Raw genomic sequence first — 17,720 nt, forward strand, 5'->3', positions numbered from 1 at the left:
GGACCTACTCCCCATTACCTAGAAATATAAGTAATAATACATTCCCGGTTTCCGTTGTGCCAAATACGATCTTGGTTGAGACCCTGATTTCCTGGGGTTTTCTCTTGTGCCTCTTGTTCCCGATACTATAGAGATCAAGCTCGGCTAGTTTAAAACGTTTTCTTGAAACTTGGTTGTGAATCTCAGAACAATTGCGAAAACAATTAACAGTTTAAGTGATAAGCTTTACCGCTTTGATATGTAACCGTAAGCTGTTTCAACTTTCAAAATTAGATAACATAAACGAAAAGGTTGATACAAATGTACACCGAGACGATTATTATTATAAAAATGTACACAATAAAAAACAAGAAATAGAGTTTAAATCGTTATGCTAAATTGATGTTTGCGTCATCTCATTTTTCTTGCTTTTCGACTTCGTCTCTCAAGACATCTGGCTTTAAAGTTGGGAACAACAGGACTTCTCTGATGGTGTTAGAGTCGGTCAAAAACATGGCCAATCTATCAATACCACAACCCCAACCACCGGTTGGAGGTAGACCGTACTCAAGAGCGTTACAGAAAGTTTCGTCAATCAGTTGAGCCTCGTCATCACCTTGATCCTTTTGGTTAGCTTGTTCTTCGAAACGAGCTCTCTGGTCGAATGGGTCGTTCAATTCAGTGTAAGCGTTACAGATTTCCTTGGTGGCAACAAAGACCTCGAATCTTTCACACAAACCTGGCTGGTCTCTGGAGTATTTGGCCAATGGTGACATCATTTGAGGATGGCCGAAGATGAAAGTTGGGTTTATACAAGTGTCTTCCAATTCACCGACCAACTTGTCCAACATTCTTGCATTAGTCAAAGGTGGTGGACAGTCCAGCTTGTGCTTAATCAAAATGTTCTTCAAGAATTCACCGGTCTCCTTGGTGTGTAGCTGGTCGCCAGCTGGGAATTTGACGTCGAAGACCTTTTCCAATTCTTCAATCATGTTGATTCTCTTCCATGGTCTTTGGAAATTTAGCTCCATTTCAACGTTGGCGTCGTTTGGATCAGGGTGGTATTTGATGACGTAAGAACCGGTAATCTCCTTGACCATCTCAGAGAACAACAACTCGGTCATGTCCATCAAGTCGTAAACGTCGGCGTATGCCTGGTAGAATTCACAGGTAGTGAATTCTGGGTTGTGGGTCATATCGATACCTTCGTTTCTGAACTGTCTCCCAATTTCGTAAACACGGTCCATACCACCGACAACCAGCTCCTTCAAAAAGAGCTCTGGGGCAATTCTCATGTACATGTCCATGTCCAGATCGTTGTGGTGGGTGACAAAAGGCTTAGCAGTGGCACCACCGGCGATGACGTTCATCATTGGGGTTTCCACCTCGATGAAGTTTCTCTCGTCCAAGAACTTTCTGATGAAACGGATGATCTGAGAACGCTTGATGAAACGACCTCTCGCGTCTTTGTTCATGATCAAATCCAGATAACGCTTTCTGTAACGGGTTTCCTGGTCTTTGAAACCGAAATGGTCCGCTGGAAGCATGTGTAGACATGGAGTCAACAACTGGATACGGGTGACGAAGACGGAAATTTCACCTTCACCACCTTTCTTTGGCTGAGTTCTACCAACGTAACCTTCCACACCGACGATGTCACCTCTCTTTAGCAAGGAGTGATCCTTCTCGTAGGCCTCCGCATCGTGGTAGTCCTGCGATTGGGACATCAATTGAACGACGACACCGTCGCCGTGGAGCGTGTAGAACTTTAACTTGGAACCTGACTCTCTCTTGGCATGGATTCTACCAGCAACAGAAACAATCTCCTCTGGCAGAGTCTCACCCCTCTTCAAGTAGGCGTACTTGCTCAAGAATTCTGGGTTGCTAATCGAGACTTGAAACTTGTGTGGGTATGGGTTTGGCTCCATCGACTTCTTCCATGCCTGAACCTGTCTGGACCTGGTTTCGAAGTACTGCGATGGATCCAAGTCGGCAAACATGTCGTCCTTCTTCTTGGGGGCAGCTGGCTTGGGGGGCGCAGCAGCCTTCTTGGCAGCCTTCTTAGCCTCAACTTGTCTCAACTTAACCCTCTTCTTCAATTCAGATTTGGAGACCATCTCGCCGGTGGCCTCATCCAAGTGCAAATTGGCGACATTCTCAGCAACTTTCTCGACCTCTTGTGGAGCAGACATTGCAGTGTATTACGGTAACTTCTCACACTGAGTAACCCTAACCAAGTACAACCAAGCTCGGAATGTGATGACTCTTATCGGTGCAATATCCATCGCCAATTCTTGAAAAATTCTTCGAGATCGAATTTTTCAAAAAAAATATAGAAAATTTTTCACTCAAAAAAAGAGACAAAAATCTTGAGATCGGGTAACCGCGATGTCTTAACTGTGGTGTCACAACCAAATGCATCGTATGTTAATGGAAAACAGCACTGCATTCCGGTAGCCTCGCAAAGCGTAGTGTTGTAACGGCGATTGGAAAAGTACCGCTTCGCTGACCGCTCTCTTAACTGCGGAACACACGCTCGAAACTGTGTTCAGTATAGCATACTTCCTTTTCTTAATACTGTTTACCCGGTTTCTCATTTTTTAGTAGCAGTTCAAGTCTCGAAACCCTATTCTGAGGAAAGGTTTCGTACTATTGATGGCAAGATCTTGTGTTCCTTTGAGCCTGAGAGTCAACGTTTACGAGTGGAAGAGCTTATTGGAGTATTTGTCGACTCCGTGTCCTAGTACCTTTCTTGTTGACTTTTCCCCCTGCTTCTGTTTCTGATTTTTTAGCCTGCTAGGGTTCCGCAACGCAAGAACTTGCCATGACCAGTGTCAATCCTACGGCTTCACTGACTAGCTGTACTGTGGAAAAATACCAACCCGGGAAAGTTATTGTTGTTGGATCGCACAGGGTGGAAATACTACAGTATATTGCCGAGGGTGGGTTTGCGCAGATATATTCTGTGAAGTTTCTAGAGTACGCCAACGAATTCGACAGAGAGGAATCGCCTGGTTCAAAGGATCAATTGCAGGTCGGAGATCTGGCGTGTTTGAAACGAGTGATTGTCCAGGATCAAAATGGGTTAAACGAGCTGCGGAATGAAGTTAATGTGATGAAGAAACTGGTCGGTGCGCCCAACATTGTGCAGTACTACGATTCAAACGCTTCGAGGTTGCGGAACGGGACAGACAGCCAGCCGCAGGAAAACAAGTTCGAAGTACTGTTGCTGATGGAACTGTGTCCCAACAAATCGCTACTGGACTACATGAATCTAAGGCTGGCCACAAAACTGTCCGAACAGGAGATCTTGGAAGTGATGTACGATGTCAGTCTGGCAATAGCGCAAATGCATTATTTGAGAAAGCCACTGATTCATAGGGACATAAAGATTGAAAATGTGTTGGTAGACCAGAAGAACCGGTTCAAACTGTGCGACTTTGGCTCAACGTCCACATGTTTCCCCATGGTAGTAACGCACCGAGATATCGCTTACTTGACACAAAACATATATGTCCATACAACCCCACAGTACAGGTCCCCCGAAATGATAGACCTTTACAGATGTCTGCCGATAGATGAAAAGTCTGATATATGGGCCCTAGGGATTTTCCTGTACAAGCTACTGTTTTTCACGACTCCGTTTGAGAGGACTGGTCAATTTGCCATCTTGCACTCAAAATTCGAATTCCCACAGAACAACTACTCCTTCAAGCTAATCAATTTGATTATTGTGATGCTTTCGGAAAACCCGAACTTGAGACCCAACATTTACCAAGTGTTGCATCAAATATGTCAGTTGAAACAAGTTCCTATTCCTATCGCGGACAAATATGGACTTGGCGCTTACAATTTTGACTATTACATGCTTTTCCAGAATAACTTACAAAAAGTGCAGGTCGATATGTTTAATATCAAGAGGAAACAGTTTGAACACAACGGCCAATTAGACGAAAGCGATACAAAAACATTGGATCAGTTGTTTATGAATACATTCCAAGTGGTATCAACGATGCCCATTCCCGCTGGGAATGTATCAAGGGACGTGGACTCACAAGAAAATATCATGACGAACAAGCCCGGTAGCATTGGCGAGAATTATTACCCAACGGTCAACGAGCTGAACAGATACATCGATGAACACGAAGAAAACGGTTCCGCTGCCGCAGAAAATATCCAACAACCGTGGAATGGAGCGCCAACAGGTGGAGACCCCTTCCATATCAGTTCAAGGCCTGAGGAACCGGAAACAAACAGGATACATAGAGGGCAGCTTAACAGCTCCAATTCTTTGACATCCTCTTCTTCTGAGGATGTCGAGGATGCAACGGGGCAAGGTAAACGTGTTTTTGGGGTAGCTCAATCTCCCATACCGGGGGCAGCTAGTCCTGTTGTAGAGACGGTTCCTAATGCTCCGTTGAAACAGTACAAATCAAACAATCCATTCCCCAGGATGGGCTACGATCAGCCCGCCGTGAACGTTGATGCTGGGCCCAATAGCTCTGCATTTTTTGCAGAGACAGCAGCACAATCGTTGTCACATGCCCGGGCGCAGTCACAGCAACCGCAACCGCAACAGCCACAAGAAATATCGCAACACACAAGCCAGCGCTCTTATGGAGTCACTCAAGATGCAGCGTCTCTCATCTACGCGAATAAATACGGCGAGGGAGTTTCGGTAGTTCCCCATCAAAAACAATACATTCCCGCCACGAGACCTGCCATGCAACCTGTTGCCCAAACATTAACCTCCAGTCAACAACAACAAATTTCTCAACAAACGCAGTGCGAACAGGTGCAACAACAACAAAAACAACAGCAGCAGCAACATATGATACAACAAGCTCAAGAACAGACGCAACACATGCAGCAACAACAACAGAACCAACAACAGAACCAACAACAGTCTCAAATGCTACCCCCACCAGTACCACCTCATCCCAAGCGCCATGCACAGGCATCTGTGACGTCGCAGAGAAGTGAGGGGTCTACGGAAAGTACTGTTAAACCCAAGGAAACCCCTTCGAACAGTATGTCTCCGCCTCCTATGGCCCCTCGTCCAAATCATCATTTGGGCGAATCCCTAATTGATTTGTCGCCAACGAAAGAAACTCCTCAGGCGAAACCCAAAAAAAGACCCTCTGACGAGAGCAAAAACACACATTTTCAGAACAAAAACGAGAATTCAAGGGTCAGAAGGAGTGTCAGTATGAGCAGCTCTCATCGGAATCCACTTATAGAGCCACCGACCAGTGAATCAATCGACATAGATCTCGATGCATTGAAACGGAAATCCCTCGATGTGCGGCTGCAAAAGATAAAAGTTAATGATTCCAAGAGGGGTCAGTCACCACTAAGTGAGTCACACCGCAGCAGTGGTTCGAAAGCTAGTGGTACTACAGGTACTCAACCGCTTTCTGCTGATTCGATATCAGATATTAAGAGGGACATTTCAAGAGCGCGGCAGTCTCTCGATTTGGAGCGTGTAAGAAAGGAGGCGATGGCACAGGATCCGGGAACTCGAAAGAAGCATTTGTTTTCGTTGTTCAGGAATGAGAAGAGGTGACTTAGGAAGGAAGTTACAGCGACAGACATTCTATACAATATTATATAACCAGCTCATGTCATTCATCATAGTTACATGTAGTAACCCATAGTTTCTTGCTGGGGAAACGCTGTTACCCGAAGACCGCAGAACTGCGAATTAAAATACATGGTACCGGAGATGATTGTTAGAGATGGGGTAAAGGAATAGTCGTATATAAGAGGGAGTTAGGTGGGCCACTGTATTTGCAATTGAGTGGAGAAGCAATGTTAAGAGTTGGCACAAAGCAGCGGTTTGCAAAGACGACTCTTTCATTTTTCGGTAAACGTACTAAGATGGGTAGTTCTGCTGCTGGTGTCGCTGCCCAAGAACCTCCGGTCTTGTTCAACGTCAATGACAAGGCTCGTGTTGTGACGTTGAATCGCCCAGCAAAATTGAATGCCCTCAATACACAGATGTGCACGTTGATGTTCCAAACTCTGAATGAGTACTCGAAATCAGATTCGGCGAATCTAATTATCATAAAGTCATCTAATTTCCCAAGATCTTTATGCGCAGGGGGTGATGTAGCATCAGTGGCAATGGACAACCTGGCCGGTGAAGCCAAGAGGTCTGTCGAGTTTTTCACTTCCGAATATTCGTTAAATTACCAATTGGCTACTTTCAACAAGCCCACCATTTCAATAATGGACGGCATTACTATGGGGGGCGGTGTTGGGGTATCGATACATTCTCCTTTCCGTATTGCCACAGAAAATACCAAATGGGCTATGCCTGAGATGGACATTGGGTTCTTTCCAGATGTTGGCACAACTTTTGCTCTACCCAGGGTGCTCACACTAGCAAACTTACATGGACAAATGAGTCTGTACCTGTGTTTGACGGGAGATGTTTTGAGTGGTGAAGATGCGTATATGCTGGGATTAGCCTCGCACTACGTATCTCACGAAAACCTCAAGGAACTCGAAGTTCGGTTGAGCGAAATTGATGCACCCGATGTCGTTGAACTAAATGACGCCAACACCGGCCCCTCCGCTTTATACGACATGATTGACCGTTCAATTAAAGAGTTTGGACAGCCCAGATTTCCACCGAACTATAAATTTAGGTTTTCCGATGCACAATTGAGTGTAATTGAGAAATGCTTCGATATTAAGAAATTGACCAGTGTCGAAGACCTGATCGCTAGCTTGGAGGCATTTTACAACGGTTCCGCTGAATCCAAGACTTTTGCCAATGAGGTAAAAGATAGATTAATGACGAAGTCTCTTTCATCGATGGGTGTTGCCCTTCGGTTGCTGCAAGAAAATTCGAAGGACCACGTAGAGTCGGCCATCAGACGGGATTTATTCACGGCTGCGAATATGTGCTACAATTTTGAAGGTTTGTGCGAGTTCTCTGAAGCTACAAAGCATAAATTAGTGGATAAGTCTAGAACACCGTACCCCTGGAAACTAGACAAGCCATTGACAAGTTCCCAGGTAACCTCTTTGACGTCTATCAAACCATCTATCACTGCGAATTTGTGGCCTAATAACGTCAATGTTACCTGGAAGGATTACCCATTTCACCTGAACTACCAGTTACCTACTGAAAAACTTATTGAACAGCATATCAAAAAGAGTGAAGGGAACGGAAAACTCGATCTTGCTAATTTTCAGAACAGCTTACTCAACGTAAACCCCAATACAAAAGACAAGTTAGGAATGAAAATGATCCTCGACAACATAATCAGAAGGAAATGCACCGAAGTAGACAAAGCTATCAGGTGGGTTGAATGAATCGAATGAATGTAACGGCTTGTAAATATAAGGGCTACACCCGCACATACTAATCAAAACAAAAAAGAAATATTCATTACTACACGATCGACTCGCTCACTCAACCTTGGGTAATCGGCAAGCAACAATGTTGATCGATAAATACATTCATAGACTATTTATAAGGAGATTTCTATTACAATTGCTTATTTTTTTAGTGCAGCTCTTCTGTTTCTGACACCTTCGGCCAACAATTCCAAAACCTGTTCGGTCGATTGCCAGCCGATACAGGCGTCGGTTACAGAACAGCCGTACTTGAGACCATCACGACCACCTGTAGCTGGGATATCTTGTCTACCTTCAGCCAGGTTAGATTCGATCATGACACCGCACAGAGAGTTTTCACCAGCGCTGAGTTGCTCGTGGATCACTTTGGCAACCTTTGGCTGGTTTCTGTAGTCTTTATTACTGTTACCGTGAGAACAGTCAATCATAATTCTTCTGGTTGTCTCTTCTTCATCAAGCAAACCAACCTTCTTCATGTGGTCCTTTGTGGCCTTAACGCTCTCGGCGTCGAAGTTGGTACCGTTCTTACCACCTCTCAAAATGACAAAAGTGTCTTTGTTACCCTCTGTACCAACAATGGCGGTAATACCTGGTTTCGTGACAGACAGGAAGTAATGTTCGTGGGCAGCAGCTCTCATGGCGTCAATCGCGACTTGAAGACCACCGTCCGTACCGTTCTTGAATCCAATTGGGAAAGAAAGACCAGAGGCTAGTTCTCTGTGTAGCTGCGACTCTGTGGTCCTTGCACCAATGGCACCCAATGAGAAACAATCACTCAAGAATTGAGGAGATATGGTGTCCAGCATTTCACCAGCAATTGGCAACCTTTCTACCAGATTGGTGAACATTTCTCTTGATATCCTCAAACCCTTGTTAATTTTGAAAGTATTGTCCATGTCTGGGTCATTGATCAACCCTTTCCAGCCAACAGTTGTTCTTGGTTTTTCCAAGTATGCTCTCATGATGATCAAAAGATCCTTCGATAATTTTTCGGCAATAACAGCCAATTTCTCAGAGTACTCATAAGCGGCCTTTGGGTCATGGATCGAACAAGGACCAATAACAATCACCATACGGTCATCCTTCCCGTTTAGGATATTACACACTGCCTCCCTAGCATTGACAATGATTTCTTGACCCTTTGGGGAGATTGGGTATTCGTGTTGCAACAAATCAGGAGGCGTAAGAGGATCGTAACCTTTGATTCTCCAATCTTCAAGACGTGTTCTGTCACCAACGTGGTCGTTTTTAATAAACATATTTTATGGGTAGTTGTTTGGTGTGGTTTTTTCCTGAGATTGAACCGTAGAGAATAACAGATGTAACCGACAAAAACCTCCAACCAATTTTGTTATATACAGCGAAACAGTTCCAACTGTAGATCGAATCACTGACTCATTTGAAGTGAGTGTCATGAAAAATTTTTCACTGTGACTGGAGAAAATCCATTACCCGAAGCTGCATCAACTAGCGCTTTTTAGGTAACGAGAAGCAAGGTTCTTCGGCCCCAATGTCTACTTACACAGGGTCATTGAGTCGTTGACCATTTCATGCTTACGGGTAAAATGGTCAATCTCATTGAAAGAAACGATAATACTGCGTGTCCAAGGTAGAATCTCAGGAATTTTTTTTATATTATTCTCAGGTCACCTCATAAACGGGTGCCCATTATCTATGTATACCTCCAACAACAGGAGAGCTGCAATCTATCTTGAGGTAAAGATAACCTCCCGTATCTTACAATTCATTTTCCCTCATTATAGGCACTGCGTATCTTGTCCAAACTTTATAACTGTTTCTTCCTATAAAAAATGGTATTTTTAGGGTGCCTTTTGAAAATGCACCTCAGTTCATTGAATAATGTGTGCCGAATCAGGGTCTCAAGGAACTGCTTGAACCGCCGGAGGTTATGAACATCAAAAGATGCAAAAAAAGGTCCTACCCGGATTCGAACCGGGGTTGTCCGGATCAAAACCGAAAGTGATAACCACTACACTATAGGACCAGACAATTTGATTTTTTGTGATAAATTATTAGTCATATATAGATAACTAACTGATAGATCTAGTCACTCTATAAATAACGCTTGGTCTCTTTATCAGAGAACACCAACATTCATACGAGTACATACGTACATACCGGTTTATATACGTGAGAGTGAAATGCCGTCTACTCGCTCGCTTGATGTCTACGTAACGTTAGCGCCGAGCAAGGTAATGATCTAATTCTTATTTAGGTCATGATGTAGGTGTTACTACATTACATTTTTTAAAAAATCTGAGAACAACTATTTTAAGCAGTTGACATCATGGGATTTACAAATTTTTGCGCCGTAGAACTGCAAGTACGGTAACCACAACATTGCTTTCCCATTTCCCAAAAGTCTTCCCTTTTTATTTCATTATAACGCTGTTTTTTGAGAGGCGAAGAAACTTCTCTATCTACAGCTTGGAATAAACACAACTTTCAATAATTGCCAATTGAGATACCTCCAAAAACCCTTATATTTCCGCCCTTTCTCGATATTTGAAGAAGTTTTTTCTATAAAGTCCCTTCCCTATGGGAGTGTGTGTAATTTCACTATGTTTCAGCCAGATAGGTTCGTTATCAATTTATTAGTCTAAAAGATATACTGTTGAGAGAACTGGGCCAGGAAATCGATCTATATAGGTGTGTGTATATGTATGTATAGAACAACTCATCCTTAGGAATACAGAAATTGTTATTGAAAAATAAAAATTTACATGTAACTCAGCTCCAAAAAACGAGATGACCTATAGTTGTAATAAGAACGTTTTGCCTAACCTTAGGTTTAATCTCTCCAGTTATGGAAAGACCCGCCTTTCTAGACCAAAGTCCACCTCCTGGTTATATTGCTGGGATTGGCCGGGGTGCGACAGGCTTCTCTACCCGAGGTAGTAAAAATAACGCCGTCCCCAAAAGATTTAAAACAGATCGAGCTTTAAGAGAGACCGACCACACTAAACCAGATGATGAGGATGATAAGGAGGCAGACCTTCTGTTTGGCTCCATCGATGCTGTCCGTAATAGAGCACCTGTAGACGAGGAGCTCGAATCTGGAAAAAACCGTCAATTCAAAGATTTAAAGAGGTCACTGGCTCAGGTGACCGAGGATGAGTGGCTAAATATTCCAGAGGCTAGTGATTTAACACGAAGAAATAAAAGAAACAGGCTAGAGGAGCAACTGAACAGGAAAACATATGCCGGACCCGACTCATTGATTACGAAGAACGTCAATTTAAGAATGCTTACTGAAACGAGGAAAGAGGTTTTGGGGAAACAGCTTGATATGAATTTTTTAAACAAGGATACCCCAGCTGTTTCCACTAGTGAAATGGGGGAAGTTGCAGGTTACCTGGAGCAATTAGAACAGGTGTCTGAGATTGGGAATATAACAGACGCGCAATCTGGAGATATAAAAAAGATGAGAATTATCCTCCAGTCTTATAGAAAATCAGATCCAAAGCAGCCGCAGGGTTGGATAGCGTCAGCAAGGTTGGAAATGAAGGCAAAAAATACTCAAGCTGCGAGGAAGATCATTCAAGAAGGCTGTCGAATATGTCCTAAAAATGAGGATATTTGGTTGGAAAATATCAATTTGCACAATTCAGACTTTCGCCAATGTAAAGGTTTAGCTGCGCAGGGAATACAATTTAACCCCACATCGTTTAAGCTGTGGTCAAAGGCAATCGATCTTGAGAGTGAGACAATAAATAAACAGCGGGTAATTCGAAAGGCACTGCAGACTTTACCAAGGGAAGAACAGCTTTGGAAACAAGCAGTTGAATATGAAGACAGTCCTTCAGAAATTGTGAGAATTGTCAGAAAAGCTCTTGAATTTGTACCTCAAAGTATAACTTTGTGGACTTTACTCATTGAGTCCCAAGAGTATTCAGAAGCAAAGAGAAGCTTAAGTAAGGCAAGAGAACTAGTTCCTGACAGTTTCGATATATGGATAATTGCATCACAGGTAGAAGAAAGACAGGGATCGGTTACTTGTGCTAAGTTAGAAAAACTGTTAACCAGAGGCATGGATGATATACAACGCAGAGGCATTTCCTTTCCATATGATGTATGGCTTAAAAGGGCTTTGGAGTTGGAAACTAAGTCAAACTGTCGAACAACTGGGAACGCTTTGGTTAATGTTATACTGACATCTGCTTTGAAGGATCCTTCGCAATACGATCCACTAACAAAGTATGTGTCCTCTATGGAAAACTCTTTTACGAAAATCCACTGCTACGAGTTGCTCCTCAGGACTCGACCTTTAAAATTCAGCGTATGGATGGCCTTTCGAGAGGTATGTATTGAGCTTTCCGCTTTAGAAGAATTGTATGGGTCGTTTGAAACCCTACTGTTTGAAGCAGGCGACGATTATAAAGTATTAAGAGAGGTTCCAAACCTGGCATTGTTATACGCCAAAAACGTTTGGAAATTATCACAAGACCTGGAACGGGCTGTTGACATCATAGAACGGGCTCGAAAAATTATTCCAAACACTCTAGACTTATGGTTTGCGAAACTGAAGCTACTGAGTCAAGCCGGTCAGTTTGACAGGGTGGTGACCTTATTCAAGGAAATGATGGGCGGCCCACAGAAAGAAAAATTTCCAGGTTTTGATAGAATGTATTACAAGTACGCTAACTTTCTGCGATTTCAAGGTAAGCACGAAGAGGCAGCCACTTTGCTTGAAACAAAGTGCGTCCCACAACATCCGGGAAGTTATAAGGGATATTTACAATTGGCCCAGATCTGTGAAGAGATAAACCTGCCTGACAAGGCTCGAGAATGGTATACTTTAGGGAGAGAGAAATGCCCCTCCATTGTTTTATTTCCAATATTGATAGCAAAAGTTGACGAACTTTATTTAAACAAAATTGCAAGAGCCCGTTCCGTTCTCGAAACTGCAATCGTCAAGCAGCCAAAGGAGGAGCTTCTTTACCAGGCTTTGGTTCAGCTGGAGACGAGACAGCACAACCTAAAAGCAGCGCAACTGTTAATTGCTCGTGGACTAAGAAATTTACCTGCCAGTGCACTTTTGTGGGTGGAAAGATTCAACCTGGCGGCGAGTAAAAAATCGTCTCAAAAAAAGACGCTGTTTCAGGATGCTCTGAAAAGTACTCATAATAACTCGCTCATTATATTGCACATTGGCATTCGTTTTATAGAGACATGCAGTACACAACTGCTTTGAAATGGATGAAAAGGGCCGCAAAAACTGCACCTAAATATGGTGACTCGTGGGTGTGGGTGGCGCGCTGTCACCTGAAGTTGAAGCAAGACTTGGAACATTGCCTTCAAAGTGTCGAGAATGAAGAGCCCGTCTATGGCCCAGAATGGACAGCCGTTACGAAGAACCCAAAGACTCTATACTACACTCCGAAACAAGTGCTGTTGCATATAGTAGTGTGAACTCGTTCAGGAGGACTCAGATGACTCGTGGTGTATGGATGCCGGGTGTTAAAATTCCAACGGAAAATTTTTTTCCTTTCAACGTCGAAAAAGCTCCTGGTAAGTCATCGCACGGTTGCTGAAGTGGGCAGCGTCAGTGGAGCTTAGTAACGCTATCGCGTGGTAAGACAGTGTGGAAGATAATAGCTCATACAACGTTTCAATATTTGCTTTTCCCCCCCTCAAAATAAACATCCACTTCTGGGTTTTGCAGCATCCCAATTGTTTGTGTTCTCCTTTTGACGTTAATTTCCACTGCAATTTTTGACTCAATTCTCGCTTGCAAATACTTCGCATTATGTTTCCTGATGGCAACGGCGGTCATCTCTACAGTAGCCATCTAAGTGGGAGTCCAACAGACGATCGAGAATTTGGTTCAGTGCTGTCCCCTCCAGGGAATTATTTGTCCCCTTCGTCATTAGACAGCAGATCGTCCTTTGTGACGGGAGCATACGACTCTAAAAATACCGCTACGACACCCTCTTCCCTCTCGATTTTAAATGCATCATCGTTAGAGCCACTTCCGTCCATATATAGTAATAATAATAAAATAATGGATGCTTCAAACCTCATTAATTTGAAGGGTGAGGAAGCTCCAAGGTCTGGTGCGCCTCCAACAGCAGATAATTCGCCCTGCAACGAATCTAACTCCGAAAGCACCCATGGGAGTAAGAATGGTCATATCGTGAAAAGAAAGTATTCAAGAAATGGATGTGTGGAATGCAAAAGACGGCGGATGAAATGTGACGAGACAAAGCCTAAATGCTGGCAATGTGACAGATTAAACCGTGATTGCGTTTACGTATTGAACCAGAAAAACAAAAAGAGGAAGACCACGAAGAGGAGCAAGAAAAATCAGCCTGAAGATAAAGAAACTGAAATTGCTGACATAAATGTGGACAGTCATTTTAATAATAACGTGGAACTTACACACTTGTCTGAGCCTGAGAGGAGTTTGAGTGTCCCCAATTTGGTACCTGTGGAACAGATGAATGGTTACGATACTAATCTACTGATGCAGAACCTGAACGACATCGTGAATATGAAACTAAATGAGTCCATCATGCTAAATTCGGACTTGAAAGATTTTGATCTTCCAGATCTAGACATCCCGGATTTACTAGTAGGGGGAACGTCATCTGCCAACTCGGTACCTATATCATTCTTGGTGAACAACATCATCCAATTCAATATCAAGATCAGTGCATTCAAACTTGGGGGCGTTCACGATGACTACCTGAAGGTGTTTTACAATGATTGTCTAGACAGTATTGCACCATTTTTTCAGGACCAGGGGAATCCGCTACGTGATATCCTTTTGTCATTTGCAAGAAATGAATCTTATTTGTTGTCTGCCATTTTGTCAATCGGGGCCTCGTTGGCACATAGAAAATCTGGTAAATTGGAAGATGAGAAAAACTATTGTGCATACTTGTCTCATTGCCTAAACCTATTAAGCGAACAGTTTAAGAACGAATCTAACGTGGTGAATAAAATAGAACCCATTATATTAACAGTGATATTGCTGGCATGGGACTGCATTTACACAATGAATTCTCGGTGGAGATCACATTTGAAGGGTGTCACCGATCTGTTCAAGAAAATCAACGAAGGAAAATCCTCTAAAGTTTTAAACGTGGCCAAATGTTGGTTCAAAGTTATAGAGACATTTGCCAGCATCAGTACTGTTCTAGGGGGGTCTCTCACAGATGAGGATATGGATGTCATTTTTGATCCTTACAACTATCAGTACGTGGACTCTTTGAAATTTCTGAATATCATGACTCCATTAAACGAGTTCAACCTACTTCGCGGACACAAGGAGGATTTTGACCTGGTCATCCGAGAGGTCATCCGAGCTTTGAACTACATAAGATCTTCCGAGAGGAATGAGGTATCCTCCAAAACAGGTATGCTCGGTAAGAACATGGATTACTTATTGTGGACTCCTCAGATGGGCAAGGGAAAGGAGCATATTTCGTACTTTAGAATACAAAAAATATTGGTTGAGATAGATAGGCAGTTGGAATACCAATTTATCGATAAAAGTGGTATCATCCCCGTTGGAAGTTCGTCGCATCCTGAAAAAAGTTTTATCAAAGATAACGCCATTGATACTGTGACGTTAAGAAATGGAGAAAAGATCGCAATCAGCTGGTACGATATATCTCATCAAACTCAAGTACTTTCATTCTTGCTGATCGTTCTTCTGAAGTTGCTAGGTATCCCCAAGGAATCAATCAGCGTGCAACAGGTTGTGCAAAAGATAATGTCATTTTTCAAATATTTGGATAGCGATGACCCTCCACAGAATTCGAGGACATGTTATTCCAATTTTGCTGTGTTGATGGCAGGATTAAATGCGATGGATGAGGACACGCGGAATATTGTAAAGCGATATTACAAAGTGAACGGCGCCAACTTTAGAAGGTTAACGGAACACAACCTAACGCGACTGGAGAAAGTGTGGTATGGTACAGACGACGACTACAAATTGGCAGATCAAGATGTATTAACGTGGTGATCCATGCTACAAAATGATAGATTGATAATTGTATCTAACGGCATCTAGCATAACGTTGTTTCAGCAGCGTTACTTCTTTGTTTTTTTGAGCACCTTATAAGTGAAGAACATGAGTAAATTGAGAAGTACGCAAGAACAATAGTTTAATGAAAAAATACGTAAAGTAAGTAAAATAAATGAGATAAATACTCGTTTAATATTAGTTAATTAGATAATAAGCGTTGTGTATGAGCTGTTGTTGAAATAAAAGGTAAAAAATAAAGCTTATGAGGGGGTTATTATGACATAAAATAAGAATCAAATCTTTCTTTCAGGCGCTGATAGCCAATAACAAAACAACGCCAAAAGATAGAAATAAGTCAAAAGAAAAAAAAAGCAAAACAATAAAAGAAAATGGTATTTGTGAATACGAGCGGAGAAAGGAAATGTCAATTACATGACTTCATCCGAACTAGCTCTATTCGGGGTGTAGGAAAGGGTTTCTTCTTTTTGTTGTTTCCTTGGAACGACGTTATTTTTAAAAATGAAGATCACAGTATTATTCGAAAAGAAAGAGAGGTGCTCCGATTTTCGAATAAAATGGACTGAATGCTTTCTTGCCTTTTGGTTAAAAAGAACTTGTTTTCAAAAGAGAGAAAAAGGAAGGGTACTGTTGATTGTAGAAGATTGGGGAAAAAAAACTTGTCAAAGACAACGTTGATTGTCATTTGATTTTAACGAGTTGTTTATTTCTTAGACTTCTTCTTCTTACCTAGAGACTTGGTAGAAGACTTTTTTGGTGGCATGGAGGACTCGAGCTTTTCTAGTTCGGCCTCAATGTCTTCGAAGTGGTAGCCCAATTTGTCTTGGCCCAAGTAGCAGGCAACTGGGACAAAAAGAACAGGCATACAACCCATTAGCAAGACGTCCATGATACCGTACCAAATTTGCTCAGCATCGTTGTTCAAAACGTTACCACCTTCACATAGACCCCAGATCAATGGGTAGATGAACCAGAAGAACATACAGATGCCGAAGTAGTAGGTGAAGCAAGTGTACAATTCACCGCCCTTTCTCTTGGCAATGTTTCTGGTGGTGGTCATGACGGAGATACAGGCAATGAACATACAGATACAGCCGAAGGTGTAGTAACCCCATCTGTACTGAGAGTGGACCAAAATACCGATCAAAAAGGAAACAACGTAGAATTCGGTCATCAAAACGTTGAAGAAGATGTGCCAGACTGGGGTCTTACCGAATATGGAAGCCTGGATGACAACCCATGGCAAAGCCAAAAACCAACCGACGTATCTAGCGTAGAAAACTTGTCTGAAACCCATATGAGTCGTCTGGGTAGAGACTCTGTGTCTGTTGTATATGGCTTGAGTGATAGCCCAACCCAAGTTGGAACCCATGGTGAAGTAAGCGACGGACATGACTGCACAAGGAGCAATGGCAGTGTAGAAGAACATTCTTTCGTTGACTGGTCTTCTGAACATGACGATGATCAGAAGCAGGGCCAAACTGCCAAAGATGGAACAGGCAGCAAACAACCAATCGGAACCACCTTTGGTGATATGGAAATCGACACCGTAAGGTGGATTCAATTTTAGGGCTTCGTTACCTCCTCTTTTCATTAACTCGACGAAATCGGACATTGTTATTTGAGTGGTTTTATTAGTGATAGAATTAATGGGAAAAAAGGTATTAATAATTAATTTATTAAAATTATAATTTGGGAATCTATCGTAATTTATCTATTATTCAAGTATACTCTTAATGGTTCTTTTTCAATTGTCAGAAGAAAAAAAAGTTCACTATAGAAAATGAAAATCTTCCCTTCTCTTATACCAATAGAATTTCAGGAAGAAGCTTTTATGCTCAAATAACGATAAGTAGTTTCTTAGCGATATCTTTTTATAAAAAGCGAAAAAAGAGAAAGTGGGAGAAGGTGCGAATTAGAAAAGAGGGTGGTCTCAATTACATGTAAGAGTACGGAAAAGGAAGAATTATTGAGATAGAGAATAAATGGTGTGAGTATATATACATTTGAGGGATTAAGCAAATGGTTGAAACACAGAGAGCGCAAAAAAAAACTGGAAAATATTCGGTATATACCATATAATAACAAAGAGGGTATTGCAAAAAAAAAAAAGAACGGAGAGGAAGAAGCGAAGCAATTGGTAGTATAAACCAAAATAGAGTTACCAAAACAGAAAATGAAGTGGAAATAACCAACGAACGGGAAAAAGAAAATAGAATCGATGAACGAAATTATGTCATTGGCATGTTGGACAGCAGTGTAATAAAAAACGAAGGAGCATTAACGAGCTGAAAAAAGTACCTCTCAGCAGGGGTCGAGACGAGGGCAAGGGGGTGGTGGACGGGAGCGGTG

The 17,720-nt window shown here is 42.3% G+C and overlaps 7 protein-coding genes and 1 non-coding gene across 8 annotated transcripts; 4 read left to right on the forward strand and 4 right to left on the reverse strand.

Moving 5' to 3' along the window:
- Positions 1–395: 395 nt before the first annotated feature.
- Positions 396–2,171, reverse strand: KRS1 (lysine--tRNA ligase KRS1; the record flags this gene model as incomplete). Its single annotated transcript, XM_022609377.1, has 1 exon — positions 396–2,171. One exon carries the CDS (start codon positions 2,169–2,171, stop codon positions 396–398), a length of 1,776 nt encoding a protein of 591 aa, XP_022465779.1.
- Positions 2,172–2,803: 632 nt separating this feature from the next.
- Positions 2,804–5,545, forward strand: KNAG0H01220 (uncharacterized protein; the record flags this gene model as incomplete). The annotated part of the gene is made up of 1 exon (XM_022609378.1): positions 2,804–5,545. The coding sequence occupies one exon, from the start codon at positions 2,804–2,806 to the stop codon at positions 5,543–5,545; it is 2,742 nt and encodes a 913-aa protein (XP_022465780.1).
- A 245-nt stretch (positions 5,546–5,790) lies between these two features.
- EHD3 (mitochondrial 37S ribosomal protein mS47) lies at positions 5,791–7,305 on the forward strand (the record flags this gene model as incomplete). Its single annotated transcript, XM_022609379.1, has 1 exon — positions 5,791–7,305. One exon carries the CDS (start codon positions 5,791–5,793, stop codon positions 7,303–7,305), a length of 1,515 nt encoding a protein of 504 aa, XP_022465781.1.
- Positions 7,306–7,490: 185 nt separating this feature from the next.
- ARO3 (3-deoxy-7-phosphoheptulonate synthase ARO3) lies at positions 7,491–8,609 on the reverse strand (the record flags this gene model as incomplete). Its single annotated transcript, XM_022609380.1, has 1 exon — positions 7,491–8,609. One exon carries the CDS (start codon positions 8,607–8,609, stop codon positions 7,491–7,493), a length of 1,119 nt encoding a protein of 372 aa, XP_022465782.1.
- A 674-nt stretch (positions 8,610–9,283) lies between these two features.
- On the reverse strand, positions 9,284–9,355 carry KNAG0Htrna4Q. Its single transcript has one exon. It is a non-coding gene; the product is annotated as a tRNA-Gln (tRNA).
- Positions 9,356–10,177: 822 nt separating this feature from the next.
- PRP6 (U4/U6-U5 snRNP complex subunit PRP6) lies at positions 10,178–12,565 on the forward strand (the record flags this gene model as incomplete). Its single annotated transcript, XM_022609381.1, has 1 exon — positions 10,178–12,565. One exon carries the CDS (start codon positions 10,178–10,180, stop codon positions 12,563–12,565), a length of 2,388 nt encoding a protein of 795 aa, XP_022465783.1.
- A 555-nt stretch (positions 12,566–13,120) lies between these two features.
- Positions 13,121–15,346, forward strand: LYS14 (Lys14p; the record flags this gene model as incomplete). Its single annotated transcript, XM_022609382.1, has 1 exon — positions 13,121–15,346. One exon carries the CDS (start codon positions 13,121–13,123, stop codon positions 15,344–15,346), a length of 2,226 nt encoding a protein of 741 aa, XP_022465784.1.
- Positions 15,347–16,071: 725 nt separating this feature from the next.
- Positions 16,072–16,983, reverse strand: MRH1 (Mrh1p; the record flags this gene model as incomplete). Its single annotated transcript, XM_022609383.1, has 1 exon — positions 16,072–16,983. One exon carries the CDS (start codon positions 16,981–16,983, stop codon positions 16,072–16,074), a length of 912 nt encoding a protein of 303 aa, XP_022465785.1.
- Positions 16,984–17,720: the final 737 nt, after the last annotated feature.

Source organism: Huiozyma naganishii, chromosome 8 (assembly GCF_000348985.1).
Source record: "Huiozyma naganishii CBS 8797 chromosome 8, complete genome".
NCBI classification, from domain to species: Eukaryota; Fungi; Ascomycota; class Saccharomycetes; order Saccharomycetales; family Saccharomycetaceae; genus Huiozyma; species Huiozyma naganishii.